Raw genomic sequence first — 17,482 nt, forward strand, 5'->3', positions numbered from 1 at the left:
GTGCAAAAAAAAGGATAGACATCAGTTTACTTTGTTATTTCTTTAATATCTCTATGATCACATAGCTAACCAGAAGGAAACATATTAAAAATAGCATTACAGATTTAAGACCCTACTTTCTGAAACTATCATTACCTTTTCTGATGCAGGTCAGAAAAGAAATGGAAGTTTTAAGGTGTAATTTGCAGTAAAGTAGTTGCCTGATGGCTTGGAACCAAACAAATGATTTTTTAGTACTGCTCCCTACAGAGTTATAATTTTGATATTTTCCCTTATCTAATGTATGAATTTTATACAGCTCGTAGTATCACAAACTTTACTATGGTGACTTAAACAAACCAGGGTTTTATTCATATGCATAAAAAAGAAATGCAGTCCAGGATTAGCATGAAAATTCCACATCAGAGACCAAGACTTCATCTGTTTTTCTGTTCTATTATCTTTAAAACATGCGCTTCCATCCTCAAAATGAGACAATGGCAGGGGTGCCAAAGTGTCTCAGTCGGTTAAGCATCGGACTCTTGGTTTTGGCTCAGGTTAAGATCTCACAGTTCATGAGTTCAAGCTCTACATTGGTCTGTGTGCTGTTAGTGTGGAGCCTGCTCGGGCTTCTCTCTCACTCCCCCTTTCTCTCTCTGGCCCTCCCTACTTATACTTTCTCTCTCTCAAAATAAATAAACTTAAAAAAAAATGAGATGATGCTACTTAGGTTCCAGTCATCACTTCATGCTAATCTCTAAACAGGAAGATCTCCCCATCATCTCCCCAGGCATTCAGCTCTTTATAGCAATCACTATTATCAGCCTCTTAAAAATCCTACCAGAGAAGACTATTTTTATTCTTATCCATGTTTTTGTGATCAATTTTATTTTTATCAATCTTGTCATACAATCACAAAACCATATTGTTCTCTCTGCCTACATTAAGGACTTTGGGGTTAGCTTGTGGCAGAACCATGCAATGGGACAGCATTCCTCCACTGAAAGGAATGAATGTGTAGAGATAGTCACAAGGTAGACTTGCATCATGGTTTACGTCAACAAAACAACTTAACCCTTCATCAGTAGGAAATGGGTTGAATAAACTGCTACACCAAATAATGGAATACTCTTTAGCTATGGAAGAAATGAGGTAGATCTTGCATTGATTTAGAAAGGTAGGTGTGGTATATTAGAGGCAAAAAAACAAATAACAGCATACTTGTAGTAATCACATTTGTTGGTATATACATGTAAATATTTGTAAGTCTGGAAGGATCCATGACAGTTAGAGTGATTTCTTTTTCTGGTGAGGTTGGTGGTGTTATCCCATAAACTATCTTTCAGGTTTTAATTTATATACTTCTGTATTAAAAAATACATTACAAGTGTATACTTTTAAATTTTTTATTAATATACATTATTTTATATATTTAGATGCCCTACTTCAAAGTGAAATTTCATATAACTGAACCAATTTTTCCCTCAAGAACAGCTTCTCTGGGTGTTTTTTCTCTTTATTTTATAACCATTCTACCAGTTCTCATAAAAATATCTAGAGTCATTATTATTTCAAGAAGAAGTGCTTTTCGGATATTTTTATGGTTGAGTTCATTTTGAAACTATTGGAAACTCTCCTCCCTTCTGTGATACAACACTCTTCTGGCTCCTTTTTCTTCATCTAAGGTGTTGACAGTTCTTTCTACGTTTTCTCTATCATTAATGTTTCTGGGCCATCAATTCTTCCTCTACTCAGTTTATCTGGGTAATGTCGGATGTACCAATGGCTTGTTTCTTACTTAAATTTATGTTGCCTAAACCTGTATGTCAAGAATGGATGTTTAAGTGAGCTGCAGCTGAGGGGGGTAAGAACATGCCCCAGATGTGCCACTTTGGCATACTGATTATTTGAAAGCAACAAACATACTAAAATAACCCTTATCTTCCATTAGATTCCCCTGTATATTTCCTAGTCAGTTTCCCACAATATACTGTTCCTGAAAGCTTAAACCCTTTTCCTTTATCTTGTCACTTCTTTACAAATATGTTGTCCTTTTGTTTAAAAAATCATCTAAGCTCACAGTCCTAACTGCTTCTTTAAATCTTTTTTCCTATGTAAGTTCCTATATACACATAAAAATATTAAATAAAATTTGTATACTTGTCTTTGGTTTATCTTATGTCAGTTTAATTGTCAGGTCCCGTTATAGAACCTAAGAGATTGGAGTTGAGGAAAGATTTTTCCTCCCTTACCAGGCCTCTGTAGACCTTTTAAATTGATGCTGTTCAAGTACATAGCATTCAAAATAGGGAAACCAAGAATTCATTATGTTCAATGCCCTCTGCATTTTAATAGACAAAGCTTTGCTTCTCTTTTAAATCTCTACTTTTCTTCATCCCCATAGCCAGAATGCATGGATTTGAACCCTGGTTCTGCCCTACGTTAGCTAATTAACCTTAAGCAAGTTACTCAAGTTCTCTCAGTCTGTTTTCTCACCACACGATGAGGATAATAATCACTTTTACCTCCTTGGGTTATTGTCAAAGTCAAAGGAGCTGATGCACAAAGCATTCAGATCAGAGTTTGGAACATTCTCAATAAATATTAACCATTATAATTTACATCACTCCTCTACTTGAAATTTTTCAGTGACTTCTTGTTGTCTTTAAGAAGAATTGCACACATGCTTTGCAAACATCTTTGAAAACTAGCCTTCACTTACTATCTTGTCATGGAACCCTCAGCACTCTTTGCTCTGCCATAGGACATCTTTTCAGTTCCTTGGAGGTGTTTGTTCTCTTTCACCTCCAGACCTATATGTACATGCTCTACCTTTTGCCTGTTTGGTCCATGTTGAATTTAAACTTGGAATTGTACTTCACGGAGCCTTTTCGATACAGTGCTTGAACACTGTTTCCACTATGTTAATGTTTGCCATGTTTGTACTTGTGTAATTAACTGCCCTCACTATATTGTCATCACTTTTAAGGACAGGAGAACATCTGACTTTCTTGCAGCATCTCAAATGAAGGTACTTAGTTAATATTTGGTGAATAAATGTTGAATTAGCAAGACGTTTGAATCAAGTTTATAGCTCTGTTTACCTCCTATAACACAATATAGATTTGACAGCATTCAATCATTTAATTCTAAATTAGATTTTTAAATAGTACAATAAATTATAGTTTGCTAAAAGGAGTACATTTTTAAGCAACAAGGGATGTCTTAAAGAGGCAGTCTTTTCTATGAAATTTTAGTTTCATCTTGTTCTACTGTTAAGGGCTCTTATTACTATATTAAGGTCAGTCGTGTTATATAATCTAATTTTAATTAAGACTTGAAAATGCCAACACTTCACTGTAATATAAAAGGGAATTCAGAGATTAGTAGTTTTTATATGCTTAATAATATTAAATGACAGTGATTGTAAAAAGAACCTTAGGTTTATTGATCAGATGTGTAAATATCAGTCACTCAACTTGACTTCTAATAAAACAAAAATCCAGCAAGTTCAAAACTGTTTTTGAAGACTCCTCTAACATTTGACCTTTAAAACTTTGATTTGAATCAATATATAAAGGTAGATTAGAATACAATGTGCCCTATTCAGCAACAATTTTAAACTTTTGCTCTATCTTATTTTATTCCCAACTGATAACTTTCATATCAACAAGTCAAAAATGAAGAATTAAAGAAAGTTGTTTAATTTTTAAAAGTATAAATCGGTATAAACTATATTATGTATTATATATGTAATTATATATTGTATGTTTTATAATATATGTCATATATTATATAATATTATATACACACATACATATAGTTAGAAAGCAGGGGTTAGGAGCAATGAACACATTTAATTCTCTTTGTCTGCATATCCTGAGATTTATACATGAAGAAAAATATTTAAACATAACTGTATATATAATACATGAGAATAAAATAGCAATGTTCAGCATAATGATCACAGTATATATTGGCAAAGAAATACTATATTCAGGAGAACACATCAAAAAACAAAGATATGGAAGTAAAGAGTAAAATAAAATTTCAAATTACTGGAGAGTTTGTCAAAAGTTTGTCAGCAATTTATTACCTTAAATTTATGCACTAAGAGGGAATAATTGCTCTTAACTTTGTAATGGGCTGCCTAATGATAATTTGCACATTTATAAATGTTTGTTCTACTGTAATACAAAATAACTTTTAAAAATAATGAGTAAACTTAATATAGAATTACTTTTCTATTCTGTTTTTTTTGGGGGGGGGCAGGAGGCATCTTCATAATTCTGCTTTCAATTCATCCTTTGATATGTTTTCAGAGAAAATTTTCTAAAAATAGATATCTAAACATATAGCTCCTTTGTTAAAAATACTTAGTGGCTTAATATTGTCTATGCAGTAAAGCCCAAACTTCTATCATACTGAATGAAGACCTTCTAAGATCTGACTTGTACCTACCATTTCTCCCATCACACTCACCTTGTCACACTCTCTTTACAGGCACCACACACTTTCCTCATCCCAAACTCAACACATTCCCTGCCTTCCTACCGCTTTGGTTTTGTTCTAATCATTAACTTGCTTATTATGTTCTTTAGCCTCAAATTTCCTCATCATAATCAAGGAAAGTTTATTCATCTTTTAGTCTCTAACTCAAAATCAAACACCTTCTGGGATCTTTTCTTGTTCTTCCTGTGTAAGAATTCATTACTTTTTGTCCCATATGCTGTGAGTTTTTAGCTCTATTTTGTGCTTACCTTCTGCCTTGGAGTGTAGACAAACTGAAGGCTGACTCTATGTTTTTCTTCTTTTTCCTAACCTCTTCCAACAGTGACTTCCCTAGTTGTTTGCATATCATACATACTTAATAGGACCTCATTGCATTACATTGAAAGTGCACTTTGGTATACTTAAAAACATTTTGGAAAGCTGTTTTGTAGAATATATTGTTGTTATGCATAGTGGATTGCATTTACTACAATAACCTGTGGTTCTGCTTTTCTCCTTTTGAACTCTGATTGTCTTCTTAATTCTCTCTAATTCAGCCTGTCTTCCTTCCAAATCATGTGATGATATCTGAGCACTTTATACCCTCAGAACACCTCTTGGGAGACATGGCAAAAAGTTATAGAACTAGATGTTTTCATTTTCCTATTGTATATAAGGTCATTAATGATTTTGCTCAATGAGCACTTATTGAGTACCTAAAATATCTCAAGGCACTAAAATTTACTTTGGGAAAACACCAGTGAACACAGTCTCTCGCTATAAACATTGTAATCTAGTGAGAAAGCCAGACCACAAGTATGGATAGTTATAGTCAAGGTGAATAAGTACTAAAATGGGAATCCATTATGACATTGAATCTCTAAATGGTAAGGATACAGGTAATATTGGCTAGTTCCTAGGGTTTTTTCCTTTGTACTTACATATCTTTTGCTCTTATAAAACCAATACCTTCAGAGATTATTTTTTCCTGCTAGCATGAAAATGGAGAAAACTCACTTAAGTATGAACCTTCACTGGATGGCAGTCATTCAGCAAAAAGTTATTGAACACTTCTATGCCACACAGTTTTGGCACTTCTAAATGACATAGAGTTGCTGCCTTCATGAGACATACCTTTTCTTGAGTGAGAGATCTAAATTAGTCATGTGGATAAGTAACTAAGATAAATATTTTATATACTTTAGGTAATGATACATGATACAGAGAAAACAAAACAGATAACAGATTTACAGGCAGGGGGATTCTCCCTAGGTATGCTGATAATGGAAGAACTCTTTGTACTTGAGCTAAAACCTAAAAAGAGCTTATGATTAAAAAGCCTATCTTCAGACAAATGCAATGGTGGTAAAGTAATATATCTTTTTACAAAGCATTCATTCTATTTGGATCTTTGGTGGTTTTCAAGTGAAGAGAGAGGGGTCACTAAGTTCTCCAGGTGATTTTGCTTTCCTAGTTTGAGATTTACTCCCCCCTCTTGAGTAAGAAGTGCCATTGACATGTTTCTCATCACTGATCCTAGGCTATTTCACAAGCATGAACTCTTGGAATAATGACAAAAGCTGTTACTAGAGAGATATATAGCTGGTTTTCCCCCAAATTTTTCACAGTAGTTATAGCAATTAAGTAAATGCTTCCTTTTGAAATAGTATTATCATACACTTCATAACATTTTTTAGCAAACATACTACAATTATATGCTATGAGTAAAACTAGTCAAATGAATTTGTTTAAGATCTGAATTTTATGATTGGTGGTCCAATAATGGTGTGTAACACAAATGTGTATCCAGAAGGATATGGGATGCCCATGATCCTGGGGTGAGTTCAAGTGACTTTTACACTTTCTAATTTATTTTTGATTTTTAGAAACAGTCAAAAGTCACTTTAGAGTCTATCCATAAACTATACAACTGTATAATAAGAGTAATATCTAATAGTCAAAAGCCCCTGACTACCCCTCATGTTGGAACATAATGAGATTTACTTTCTTGTGTAGTTCTCACTTTGTTGACTGGTTAGAAAACATAAATATGTTCAAAGACACACAGAAATTTAGTGACTATTAGAATGCAAATTTCCAGTGCTGTCTCCTATCCAGTTTCTAGTGTTTTACAAAAAATAATAAAGTGAGTTAGCATTTTGTTTCTGACAAGTACATTTTTTATTAAATTTACTTTTCTGAATTTTAGATTATTTCAGTCTGTACCTGTCAAAACCATTAGGTGATTTTTTTTCCTCCCAGATCAAATCATTTTTTTGAGAATATAAATTTAAGATAAATGCAAGACCAAGCATATTTTCTTCCAAACTTATCATATAAATTTTAGATTAGAAAAATATAGCAGAAAAAGAGAAATCGGTGAGAGCTGTTGGACATTAAGTGATGTCCCAGTACCTTACTTTAATCAAATTTATTGTACATTCCCTGTTTAATTTTGGTTCTAAGCATAGGTAAGCTCATTTCCTTGTAACCAAATAAAATGAAAGTCAATATGTTTGTAAGGAGATGTTGTTGAACTGATGAAAGCAATGCAAATAACTAGTTTGACCAAACACACACACACACACACACACACACACACACACTGACCTCATGTCATCATTTGTGGGTAAAATATACAAATGCAGAAATGTATAAGGAAAACAAAATATAGATCTTCTTTTGTCACTGAAGAGTTGTGACTATTTAATTGGCATCATTAAACTGGTAACAGGGACATATCAGCAAACTTTGGAAAGTTTAAACACTGTATTACACTAGCAGAAAACAGGACTGTTTTTTCAAACCTCTAAAATACACATTATGAATTATTTAATACACATGTTCCTGTACTCTCCTATTCTTCACAGCTTAAGGTGGCATAGTCTTACAGCAGCTAAGTAGTGAAACAGTTTATGAAGATTGCATTGTAGAAGTTATTCCTTACAGATCTCACTTCAGAACGGATATTTTGTAATTATCAGATAGGACATGTGCTTCATTCAGTGAACACCCCCCTCCTCCCAAACTGGATTTGGATATCCAATGAAAGTCAATGTAAGATTATACCTTAAGCACGTGTTATGAGCCAGGCAACATAAATGCATTTATATTCCCAAGCAATATAAAATGGTTATATCATCATCTCTAATTTACAGATGAGGTACAGACAAGTTAAGTAACTTGCTCAACATCACACAGCTAGTAAGTGGCACAGTCCAGGTACAAACTCAGGAGATGTGGTTCCAAATCCCATACTCCAGTTTTACCACTACAGGATTCTGTCTCCCAATCCTTGTGTTGCCATTTCCTTAAATTTACACTTAAGCAGTCACAATAGATGCTTTTTAAAGAAGAATGAATAAATATTAGATTTGTGTCTTAACCCATCCAGGTTTTAGGACTATATGTTATGTCTCCCACTTCTACAATAAACTTGGAAATCATTTGGGCTGTAATAGAAAGCTTCCTTAAAGATTATAACTTATTTGGGAAGTTGCAATGGTACTTAAAATTTGTAACTATAAAAAATACTGCACTACATACATTTTTTGGGTGCAAAACGAAGATAAATTAGTAAGGGGTACCTTTGGTTTGTTACCCATTCAAACATGGTATTTTACCTAAAGCAGTCTGTTGTAAATGGGTAGCCTTTAGAACATTTTCAGAGTTGACTACAGTTGTTTGTTTTTCTTGTTTTTATTGTCTTTTTTCCTCCTTTTGCATTTTTTGAAATTAAAAAAAAATAAAAACAATAAAGGGTGGAGCAGAAATACTGCATTTATCCCTAGTAAAATTTTCCCTGAGGTAAGGTTTAAATTAATCAGTGTAAGATTGTTAAATAATGTTAAAATGGCTGCTCCTTAAAGAGCAGGCATACTTTCTGTTGCATGTGGGGTTTTCAGAGCATTTCCAATGAGTTCAAAGGATCATCTAATCACAGAAAGAATACTGCTTTGCACTTGAGAGATCGAGGTTCTCTGGCTTCTGAAGATACCTAAACTTTTTTTGTTCATTTATTTCCTATGTGGCACCTCCTTTTTGGCATATCCTGTTGGCATTATCCCTATGGAGGACGTCCTGAAAAGCAGATCGTTTTGTTGTGATCGGAAATGCTTTTGTCTGACTTCTAGGTCATGCTTTAAACTCAGAACACATGACAAAACTAAATGACAGAACTATGTCAAAACGCCCAGTCATTAAACTCATGAGAGATTTTTTTGGTGTTCTTTTGCTAGTTTTTTTGTTTTAAATGATGCAAAATATTCAAGTTGCGAGTGGGACTATTTTAAATAAACGTCCAGTGATGTTGCTTTTTGGCCAGAACTTGGAATCGCGGGGGAAAAATATCAAGAAAAAACAACTCTTATCAAAAGGCAAATTAGTTTTTGAAGCTGGTGTTAATTGGCAGCCAAGGTGTTTCATTATGAAGCTGAATTTTTAACAGTTGTTACTTGGTTACTATGAAAACACCAGCCAGAAGAAAACACTGCAGTGTAATGGATATTTCTTCAATCTCTCCTAATCCTTCTTCCAGCGTGTCAGTAACGTGAGTCTTGTTTTAAAACACCCATGCGCTCTGTAGAAAGTGCCTGTTTTGGCCGTTTATTCAAGTTTATTTCACGATTAGATACATACTTCATAATCAACGGGATCAGGGATGATCACTTTAAAACTGCAGGTTTTATATTTTTCTATTTTGCAATTCTCCGTTTGAATGAAACCTTAGGAAGACCTTATTGGGAGAACTTTTTTTTTTTCCTTTGTAACCTAGAGCATAAAGCTAACCACGGGAAATATATAAATTGTAACTAGGGAGATGATTCTTTTGGATGAAGCAATGAGAACTCTGGTGCTTTATCTCTGTGGGTACCTACTGCTGGTTTTTTTAAAAGGAAAACACCTAAGGGCTACAGGTAGCAATTTCCAACTGTTTACTCCCCTCCCTAACAGTAAACAGCATGAAGAAGGTTTTTCTTCACACATAACATATCCAAAGCCCCTGGGAGTATGTATGCTTTGATATATTTTTTTTCCCATTCTGACATTTTACCAGCTGGTTAAGAAAAAAATTTCTTTGCTCAGTGAGTCCTCAACCTATAGGCAACTAATTCTTATATTGTCCTGTCTATAGTCATCCCTTTCATCTGTTGTATTCAGCATGTAGTTTTATGGTGATGTATAGAAAAAAAATATTTTTTTTCTGTGGGTAATATGATAAAAGTGTTGGTTTCAATTACTTGCCAACAGTTCCCCAGCCAAATAATTTAATTATGTGATTATAGTCTTATTGAAGCCTTTGCTATTGATTCTAAGAAGCAAGCACAGGTCTATTTGTTGTCCTTCAAAACAAAAGCTGATTTTTCTCTTGCCTTGCAGTCTCAGCTAGGGTTTTAACAGAAAAAAAAAATAATGAATGCTTCTGCTGCAGCATGTCACAGGGGAGGCTGGGACAATACTGAACTCATGCACACCGCTGATCCTTGCTTGCTGAGCAACATGTACACCTGGATTTCTGACAGCTCTGTGAGTTCACTAGAGACCTCTGTCATTCTGTTCATCCTCTTGTAGGCAATGGTCGAGACAGTTAACAACCTCCTCCAGCCACAAGCCTCAAATGCATGGAGAGACCTGACTACAAGTGATCAACTACGTGCAGCCACCATGTTGCTTGACACTGTGGAGGAAAGCGCTTTTGTGCTGGCTGATAACCTTTTGAAGACTGACATTGTCAGGGAGAACACAGACAATATTCGTAAGTGGCCTTTGTTATACAGAAGGGCCAGAGACCCTTGTACAGCAGAAGAGAGAAAAGAAAAAAAATTCTGTGGTAGCCCAGATATTATGAGTGATTTTTATTTCAGTGGAGATCAGTGATTTTTTTCTATAATTGGAAGGATATCACCTGCCATTGGCTTAAAAGGGTCCTCATAATCAGGTATGTTATCCTCCTTAGGACATTCCAATATTGGATATATTAACCTGAGATCAATCACAGTGAGGTCCTTTGCTTTGTATGTCTGAATGTATCTATGCATGTATTTGTGCTATTTAAAGTTTTTATCCTCCTAATACAGTGCTTATGGGTCACTTCAGTTATAATAAGAATGTCTCTGAAATATATACTATAAAGAAATCAGTCATTTAAGTGAAGGTGATAAAACCATTTTTTGTAATTGTGTTATTGGCTCATAAGGAGTGTAAATCTATTTTTACTGTGCATAAGGATGTAGCTGACAGTTTTATTTCAGAAGATTTGATAAAGCTGTTTCAAGCTTATTAGATTTAAAGACACATCAATTTTGATATCATAGTGCAGCTCTAGATTATAAAAAGATTTTTACTTAATTCACAAGATAAAGATACGTTTTGAAAATAAACTTAATGTAAATGACAAAGTATAAGGATTTGAGCTTGAATTTTAAATTTTAGGCTTTATAATTGATACATTTGTATTCTTATTTACCTGATTTTAATAGCTTGGTTTGCTTTACTTTAAAATACTAAAGAAATACTTTCTAAATGAAACATTGAAGTACTATAAATTTTGACTACTACAAATTAATAGAACATTAATTCCAGTGTTTTGATTTCAGAAATATTTTAGTGATTTAGGAAATCATCTTAGCTTTGATGCATTTCTCAGTGAAGACTGATAACTCTTTCCATTAACAGAATTGGAAGTTGCAAGGCTGAGCACAGAAGGAAACTTAGAAGACCTAAAATTTCCAGAAAACATGGGTCATGGAAGCACTATCCAGCTTTCCGCAAATACTCTAAAACAAAATGGTCGAAACGGTAGGTTAGCATTTGTTTGTTAAGCGTGATGAAATTGAACTTATCATCAATGCCTTGTTTCTTGGCTTGGGAGTTTATATCTGCTATCCAAAAGGTCTCCTCTCATTCAACTATTGTCTTTCTCCTCTTATCTTCTGCACCAGCAACACTGCAATGTACGTGTCCACAAAATTCTCAGTCAGATTTGGAAATTGTTCTGTTCCTTTTCAGTTGGAGTAAAATGTCAGACACTTGAAAGTGAGGAGAATTAATGACCAGCAAAATCCAGATATCTGACTTTTTTCTTCAAGGGAGTAACTCTCCCCGAGTTGACAGATTTAGTTTATAAAATTTTTAATGGACATTTTAATTCCAATTTTAAAATTGTATGTCTTTTTTTCCTTAGTCACTTATTTTTGAAAGTGTTTCTGATTTTTCTTTGCAACACATACAGAAAATTTAACTGTGAGAAGATGACCTTGGGGGTGCCTGGGTGGCTGAGTCAGTTGAGCCTCCAACTTTGGCTCCAGTTCATGATCTCACAGTCTATCAGCGCAGAGCCTATTTCAGATCTTCTGTCTCCCTCTCTCTGCCCCTCCCCCGCTCACTCTAACTAAACAAACAAACAAACAAACTTAAAAAAAAAAGATGACCTCAGGAAAAGGAAATGGTAAATGTAGGTCGGTTTAATGCTAATTTCTAGAGTAAATTCACTGAATGTAATTAGAATTAAACTCATTGAGAACTAAACTGTGAAAAAAAATGTAAATATAAAATAAATCCAGAGAAAATATGTCTCAAGTGTCACTAGTATTACATTTTTAAATCATTCTTTTCACTACTATTAAATTTTTAAAAACATTCATTTTCTTTTTTTTTTAAGTTTATTGATTTATTTTGAGAGAGACAGAGACAGTGTGAGTGTGCGAAGGGCTGAAAGGGAGGGAGAGAGAGAGTCCCAAGCAGTCTCCTCCACACTGTCAGTGCAGAGCCCATCATGGGGCTCAAACCCACAAAACTCTGAGATCATGACCTGAGCAGAAACCAAAACTCCATCGCTTAACCGACTGAGCCACCCAGGCACCCCTAAAAACCATTCTTTTTACAAACTAAGTGAGATCCTCTGACCTATTAGGTGATAATGGGAAGATAGCCTCAGGTTGTAGCAACCAACTCAGAGCTGGTGTTTCATAGTGTCGGGTGAGGGATTAAAAAAAAAAAAAAAAGAAGAATACCAAGAAAAACAAAATATGGCTATTGTCACCTGAACACAATTATTTTTTAAGTGTTGGAAATGTTATAAGACTAAGCGTATAAATTGTTCTATTCTAATCTGACTATGTGAATTTTGAGGCAGCATTCAGATTTTCTGTGGAGCAAAGTCATATTTCTACATTAGCTTTCTAACTGGTTTCCCTCCCTCCACTCTTTCCACCCCCCAATAGGATATCCTGTTGACAAAGGGATCTTCCTGAAATGTAAATCTGACCAGTTCTCTTCCAGTTACACTCAGAATGAAATCAGATAATTTCACTAGGACACCATGGGCTCATCCCCTTTTTCCTGCCTCATCTGCCCCATTTTATGTCTGTTTTTCACATTCTGTCTATGATCCAGTCTATTCTTGATTCTTTTTTTTAATTGAGATATAAGTGACATATAACTTTATATTAGTTTCAGGTATACAATACAATGATTCTATATTTGTATATAGTGTGAAACTATCACAACAATAAGTATAGTTTAATAAGTATATTTATCATCACATATAGTTATAACATTTTTTCTTGTGATGAGAACTTCTAAGATTTACCCTCTTAGCTACTTTCAAAATATAAAATACAGTATTATTCACCGTGGTCACAATGCTGTATATTATATCCCCATGACGACATTTATTTTATAACTGGAAGTTTGTACTTTTTGACCTTTTTCACCCATTTTGCCTACCCACCAACCCCCTGCCTGTGGCAACCACCAGTCTGTTCTCTGTTTCTATGAATTTACTTTGTTTGTTTTGTTATTTTTAAGATTCCACCTATATGTGAGATCATACAGTATTTGTCTTTCCCTATCTGACATATTTCACTTAGCATAATGCCCTCAAGGTCCATCCATGTTATCACAAATGACAAGATTTCATTCTTTTTAATGGCTGAATAATATTTCATTTTCTTTACCCATTCATTCATCAATGGACACTTAGGTTGTTTACATGTCTTAGCTCTTATAAATAATGCTGCAATGAATGTGGAGTCCAGAGATCTTTTTGAGTTAGTGTTTTTGTTTCCTTCAGATAAAAGCCCAGAAGTGTAATTACTGAATCATATGCTAGATCTATTTTTCATTGGCAGGGGGCGTGGGGAGGGGGCTTCCATAGTGTTTTCCATAATGGCTGCACCAATTTATATCCCCACCAACAGTGCACAAGGATTCTCTTGTCTAGTCGTGCTTCTGTTTTTTGAATACCAAGAGTATTTCTGTGTATGATTTTTGCATTTTGATTTTCTTCCTAGAATGCAATTTATACATTTTTTTATTTAGAAGCTTCTCTATCATTTACTGCTCAGTATAAATCTTGCCTCTTTAGGAAGGGAAGTTTTTCTCTGTCTCCCTGAAGTTCTACCACTCTTTCCTTTTTTAAAATTTAATTTTTTTTCAAATTTTAATTCAAATTCTAGTTAGTTAACATACAGTGAAATATTGGTTTCAAGAGTAGAATTCAGTGGTTCATTGCTTACATATAACACCCAGTGCTCATCATAACAAGTGGCGCCCTCCTTAAAACCCATCACCCACCTAGCACATCCCCCACCACCTCCCTCTATCAACCCTCAGTTTGTTTTCTATCATTAAGGGTCTCTTACGATTTGTTTCCCTTGCTTACTCTCTCTCGTTTTTTCTCTCCCTTATGTTTATCTGTTTTCTTTTTCTTTTTTATTTTATTATCTTTTAATGTTTATTTATTCTTGAGGGAGAGAGAGACAGAGTGCGAGTGGGAGAGGGGCAGAGAGAAAGGGAGACACAGAATCTGTAGCAGGTTCCAGGCTCCAGGCCTGAGCTGAGAGCTCAGAGATCATGACCTGAGCTGACACTGGATGCTTAACCGACTGAGCCACCCAGGCTCCCCTGTTTTATTTTTTAATTTCCACATGTGAGTGAAATCATATGGTATTTGTCTTTCTCTGACTTATTTTGCTTGGCATAATACATTCAAGCTCCATCCATGTCATTGCAAATGGCAAGATTTCATTCTTTTTGATGGCTGGGTAATATTCCATCAAATTATAGCTGGGTAATATACACATACATACATACATACATACATACCACATCTTTTTTATCCATTTCTCATTTGGGCATTTTGGCATTACTTTTTCATAATTGCTCTTTTCCTATTAACCATTTTGTACCAATACGTCTTCATAGCAGTTATTCACTTACTATTCATAGTATTCACTTACTATTCATAGCAGTTATTCACTTACTATTATATGAAACTTTATTATTATTCTTTTTAAGTTGCCCATCTATCATCTGACTTGCCTTCTAGACAGTAAGCTCCATGAGAACAGGGACCTTTTCTTACCTGTTCACTGATGTAACCCTAGTGCCTGGCACATGGATAAACTTCTAAGAATTTATCAAGTAAGTGTGTGAGCTAATGACAATTAAAATATGACTATATCAGGGGATACCTGGGTGGCTCAGTCAGTTAAGTGTCTGACTTCGGGTCAGGTCATGATCTAGCGATTTGTGAGTTCAAGTCCTGTGTCCAGCTCTGTGCTGACAGCTTAGAGCCTGGAGCCTGCTTTAGATTCTGTGTCTTGCCTTCTCTCTGCTCCTCCCATGCTCATGCTGTGTCTGTGTTTCTCAATAATAAATAAACATTAAACAAATTTTTTAAAAATATGACTATATTAGTCATATTATGTTTTGTGCTCATTTATTTACTAAAGTAATGTGTGCGTGTGAGTGTGTGTGTGCGTGTGTGTGTGTGTGTGTGTGTGTGTGTGTGTGTGTGTGTTTGCATGTTTTAGGTCACATTTAAGCACTAATTTTGGAGTGGAGAATCTGTAACAATTATATGTGACCAAATGCATTGGTAAAACAAGGCAAATGTGCATATGACACTGGCCCACAGGTGGAAATTGATAGGAATTATCAGCCAGTTATATACCAGTTAAAATAAAAGTTGTTACTGTCAACAAGAAAAATACATAGATGTTCTTAAGTATAGCCTTGCAAAATTTAGTATTTTTGTTTTGGATCTAGAGAAAACTAAAATTTAATACTGTGTTATAACAGACCGGAAGTATTTAATGAATTACTGTTGTTTGCTAAATACTGGGTTAACAGATATGGGTTGGAAGTTTAAGAATTCCCCTTTTATTTATGAAGCTCTTATCATAATCTCTTTGCTGAATTACTGAAAGGATAATAGATATTTCATGGAATCAGAGAATGCTAGAGAATCAGGCCCAGAAAACATACAAGAGCAAGGAGGCTGACAGCAGTCTGGATCATCACACAGAATCATTGCTGTGAGATGTCACTGCTGCCACAGGTGAAGCACAAGTGAAGGCTGTGTGCTGCTCCACTCCTGCTTCCTTGTGTCACCAGCTCCTCATCCAAAGTCAGAGACTAGTGCATCTGATGGAAGGCATCTAGCTGAGTTGCCCAGGGTAACCTCTTTGCAAGACAGGCTGGGAAAACAGATATACATCCATTTTGTGTCTATAAATCCCTAATAGTAGAGAATTTTCCAAACATGGGAGCACAGTGTAGATGTTGCACAGCCTTCTCCTTCCTCAAAAGAAATATATTAAAATTTATTTGTTTTTATTCTCACTTGACTCTAAGATTCAGGGATAAGGATGGAGATACCCTCATCTTAGTAACCACAGTAGTCAGGATAGTGCCTGGCACTTGGTGAACTGATATGAATTCATACTGGAAGGAAGACATAGGGATTGATTTATTTTAAGAAACAAATCCATATGGGGGTACCTGGGTGGCTCAGTCAGTTAAGCATTGAACTCTTGATTTCAGCGCAGATCATGATCTCAGTGTTCATGATATCAAGCCCCACATCAGGCTCTGCGCTGACAGCACAGAGCCTGCTGGGGATTCTCTCTCTTCCTCTCTCTCTGTTGCATGCTTGTCCCTTGTTTGCATGCACACTCTCTCTCAAAAATAAACATTAAAAAAAAAAAGAAAATGATATGATAAAAAATATGTTAAAAGAAGGTTCATTTTACAGAAGGTTGCATGGAAAGAAATAGTCATAAGGGAAAAGATAAGGTGGAAGGATGTATGGAGAAAGTGACCTTGAAAGAACATGGTAATTGAATTTTAAGACAGATAAGGATTTTGAATTGTTTGTTTGTTTTATTGCAATTGAGATAAAATTTACATACAATAAAATGCACATAGCTTAAGTATGCAGCTTGATGAATTTGATAATTGTATTTCTTCTGTAATATTACATAAAATAAGGTACAAATCTCTTCTATTACCTAGAAATTATTACTCCTTTCCAGTCTTCTTACCCGTTCTCCCCATCTGATTAAACTACTTTCTTCTCACTCTTGTCTCTATAGACAGATTTTGACTGTTCTTAGACTTTATACAACTGGCATCAGATAGAATGTACTCTTTTCTGTCTGTATTCTTTAACTGAACGTAATATTTCGGGGATTCTGTCATCATACTCTAATAGTAGTTTGTTCTTTGCTCTATCAGTCATTCTTTATTGATGCATAGTATAATGCATTATATTAATATTCCATCATTTATTTGTCTATTGATATATTTTTGTGTTATTTCCATTGGGGGAGTATTATGAATAAGAATGCTATTAACAATCTTACGCAAGTTTTTTTTTCTTTGCCGATATATGTTTTCACGTATCTAGAAGGGGTAGATGTTTGACTTTGTAAGAAAGCACCATTTTCCAAATAGTTGAAGCATTTTCCGTTTGCCTCAGCAGTGGCCAGGAGCTCCAGTTGTTCTACGTCTTTATAAATATTAGTGTGATCAGTCATTTTGATTTTAAAAATTCCAGTGGTATCAAATGGTATCTAAATGTGCTCCTTCATTTTTATTTCAATAATTATTAATGATGTTGATAATGTTTCATGATTTTTCTAACATATATGTTTATGTCTTTTGCCACTTTCATGTGTTATTTATTCTTTATTTGTTGATCAGCAGAAATGCTATAGAGAGTCAT

At 34.7% G+C, this 17,482-nt stretch overlaps 1 protein-coding gene across 3 annotated transcripts in view; it reads left to right on the forward strand.

Moving 5' to 3' along the window:
- Positions 1-17,482, forward strand: part of ADGRL3 (adhesion G protein-coupled receptor L3) — an 827,678-nt gene that overhangs the window by 689,876 nt on the left and 120,320 nt on the right. For all 3 annotated transcript variants that reach the window (XM_049630539.1, XM_049630537.1, XM_049630538.1), the window contains 2 exons: positions 10,042-10,225; positions 11,146-11,268. In XM_049630539.1, coding sequence (XP_049486496.1) covers positions 10,042-10,225; positions 11,146-11,268 — 307 coding nt within the window. The remainder of the gene's footprint in view (positions 1-10,041; positions 10,226-11,145; positions 11,269-17,482) is intronic.

Source organism: Panthera uncia, chromosome B1 (assembly GCF_023721935.1).
Source record: "Panthera uncia isolate 11264 chromosome B1, Puncia_PCG_1.0, whole genome shotgun sequence".
NCBI lineage: Eukaryota > Metazoa > Chordata > Mammalia > Carnivora > Felidae > Panthera > Panthera uncia.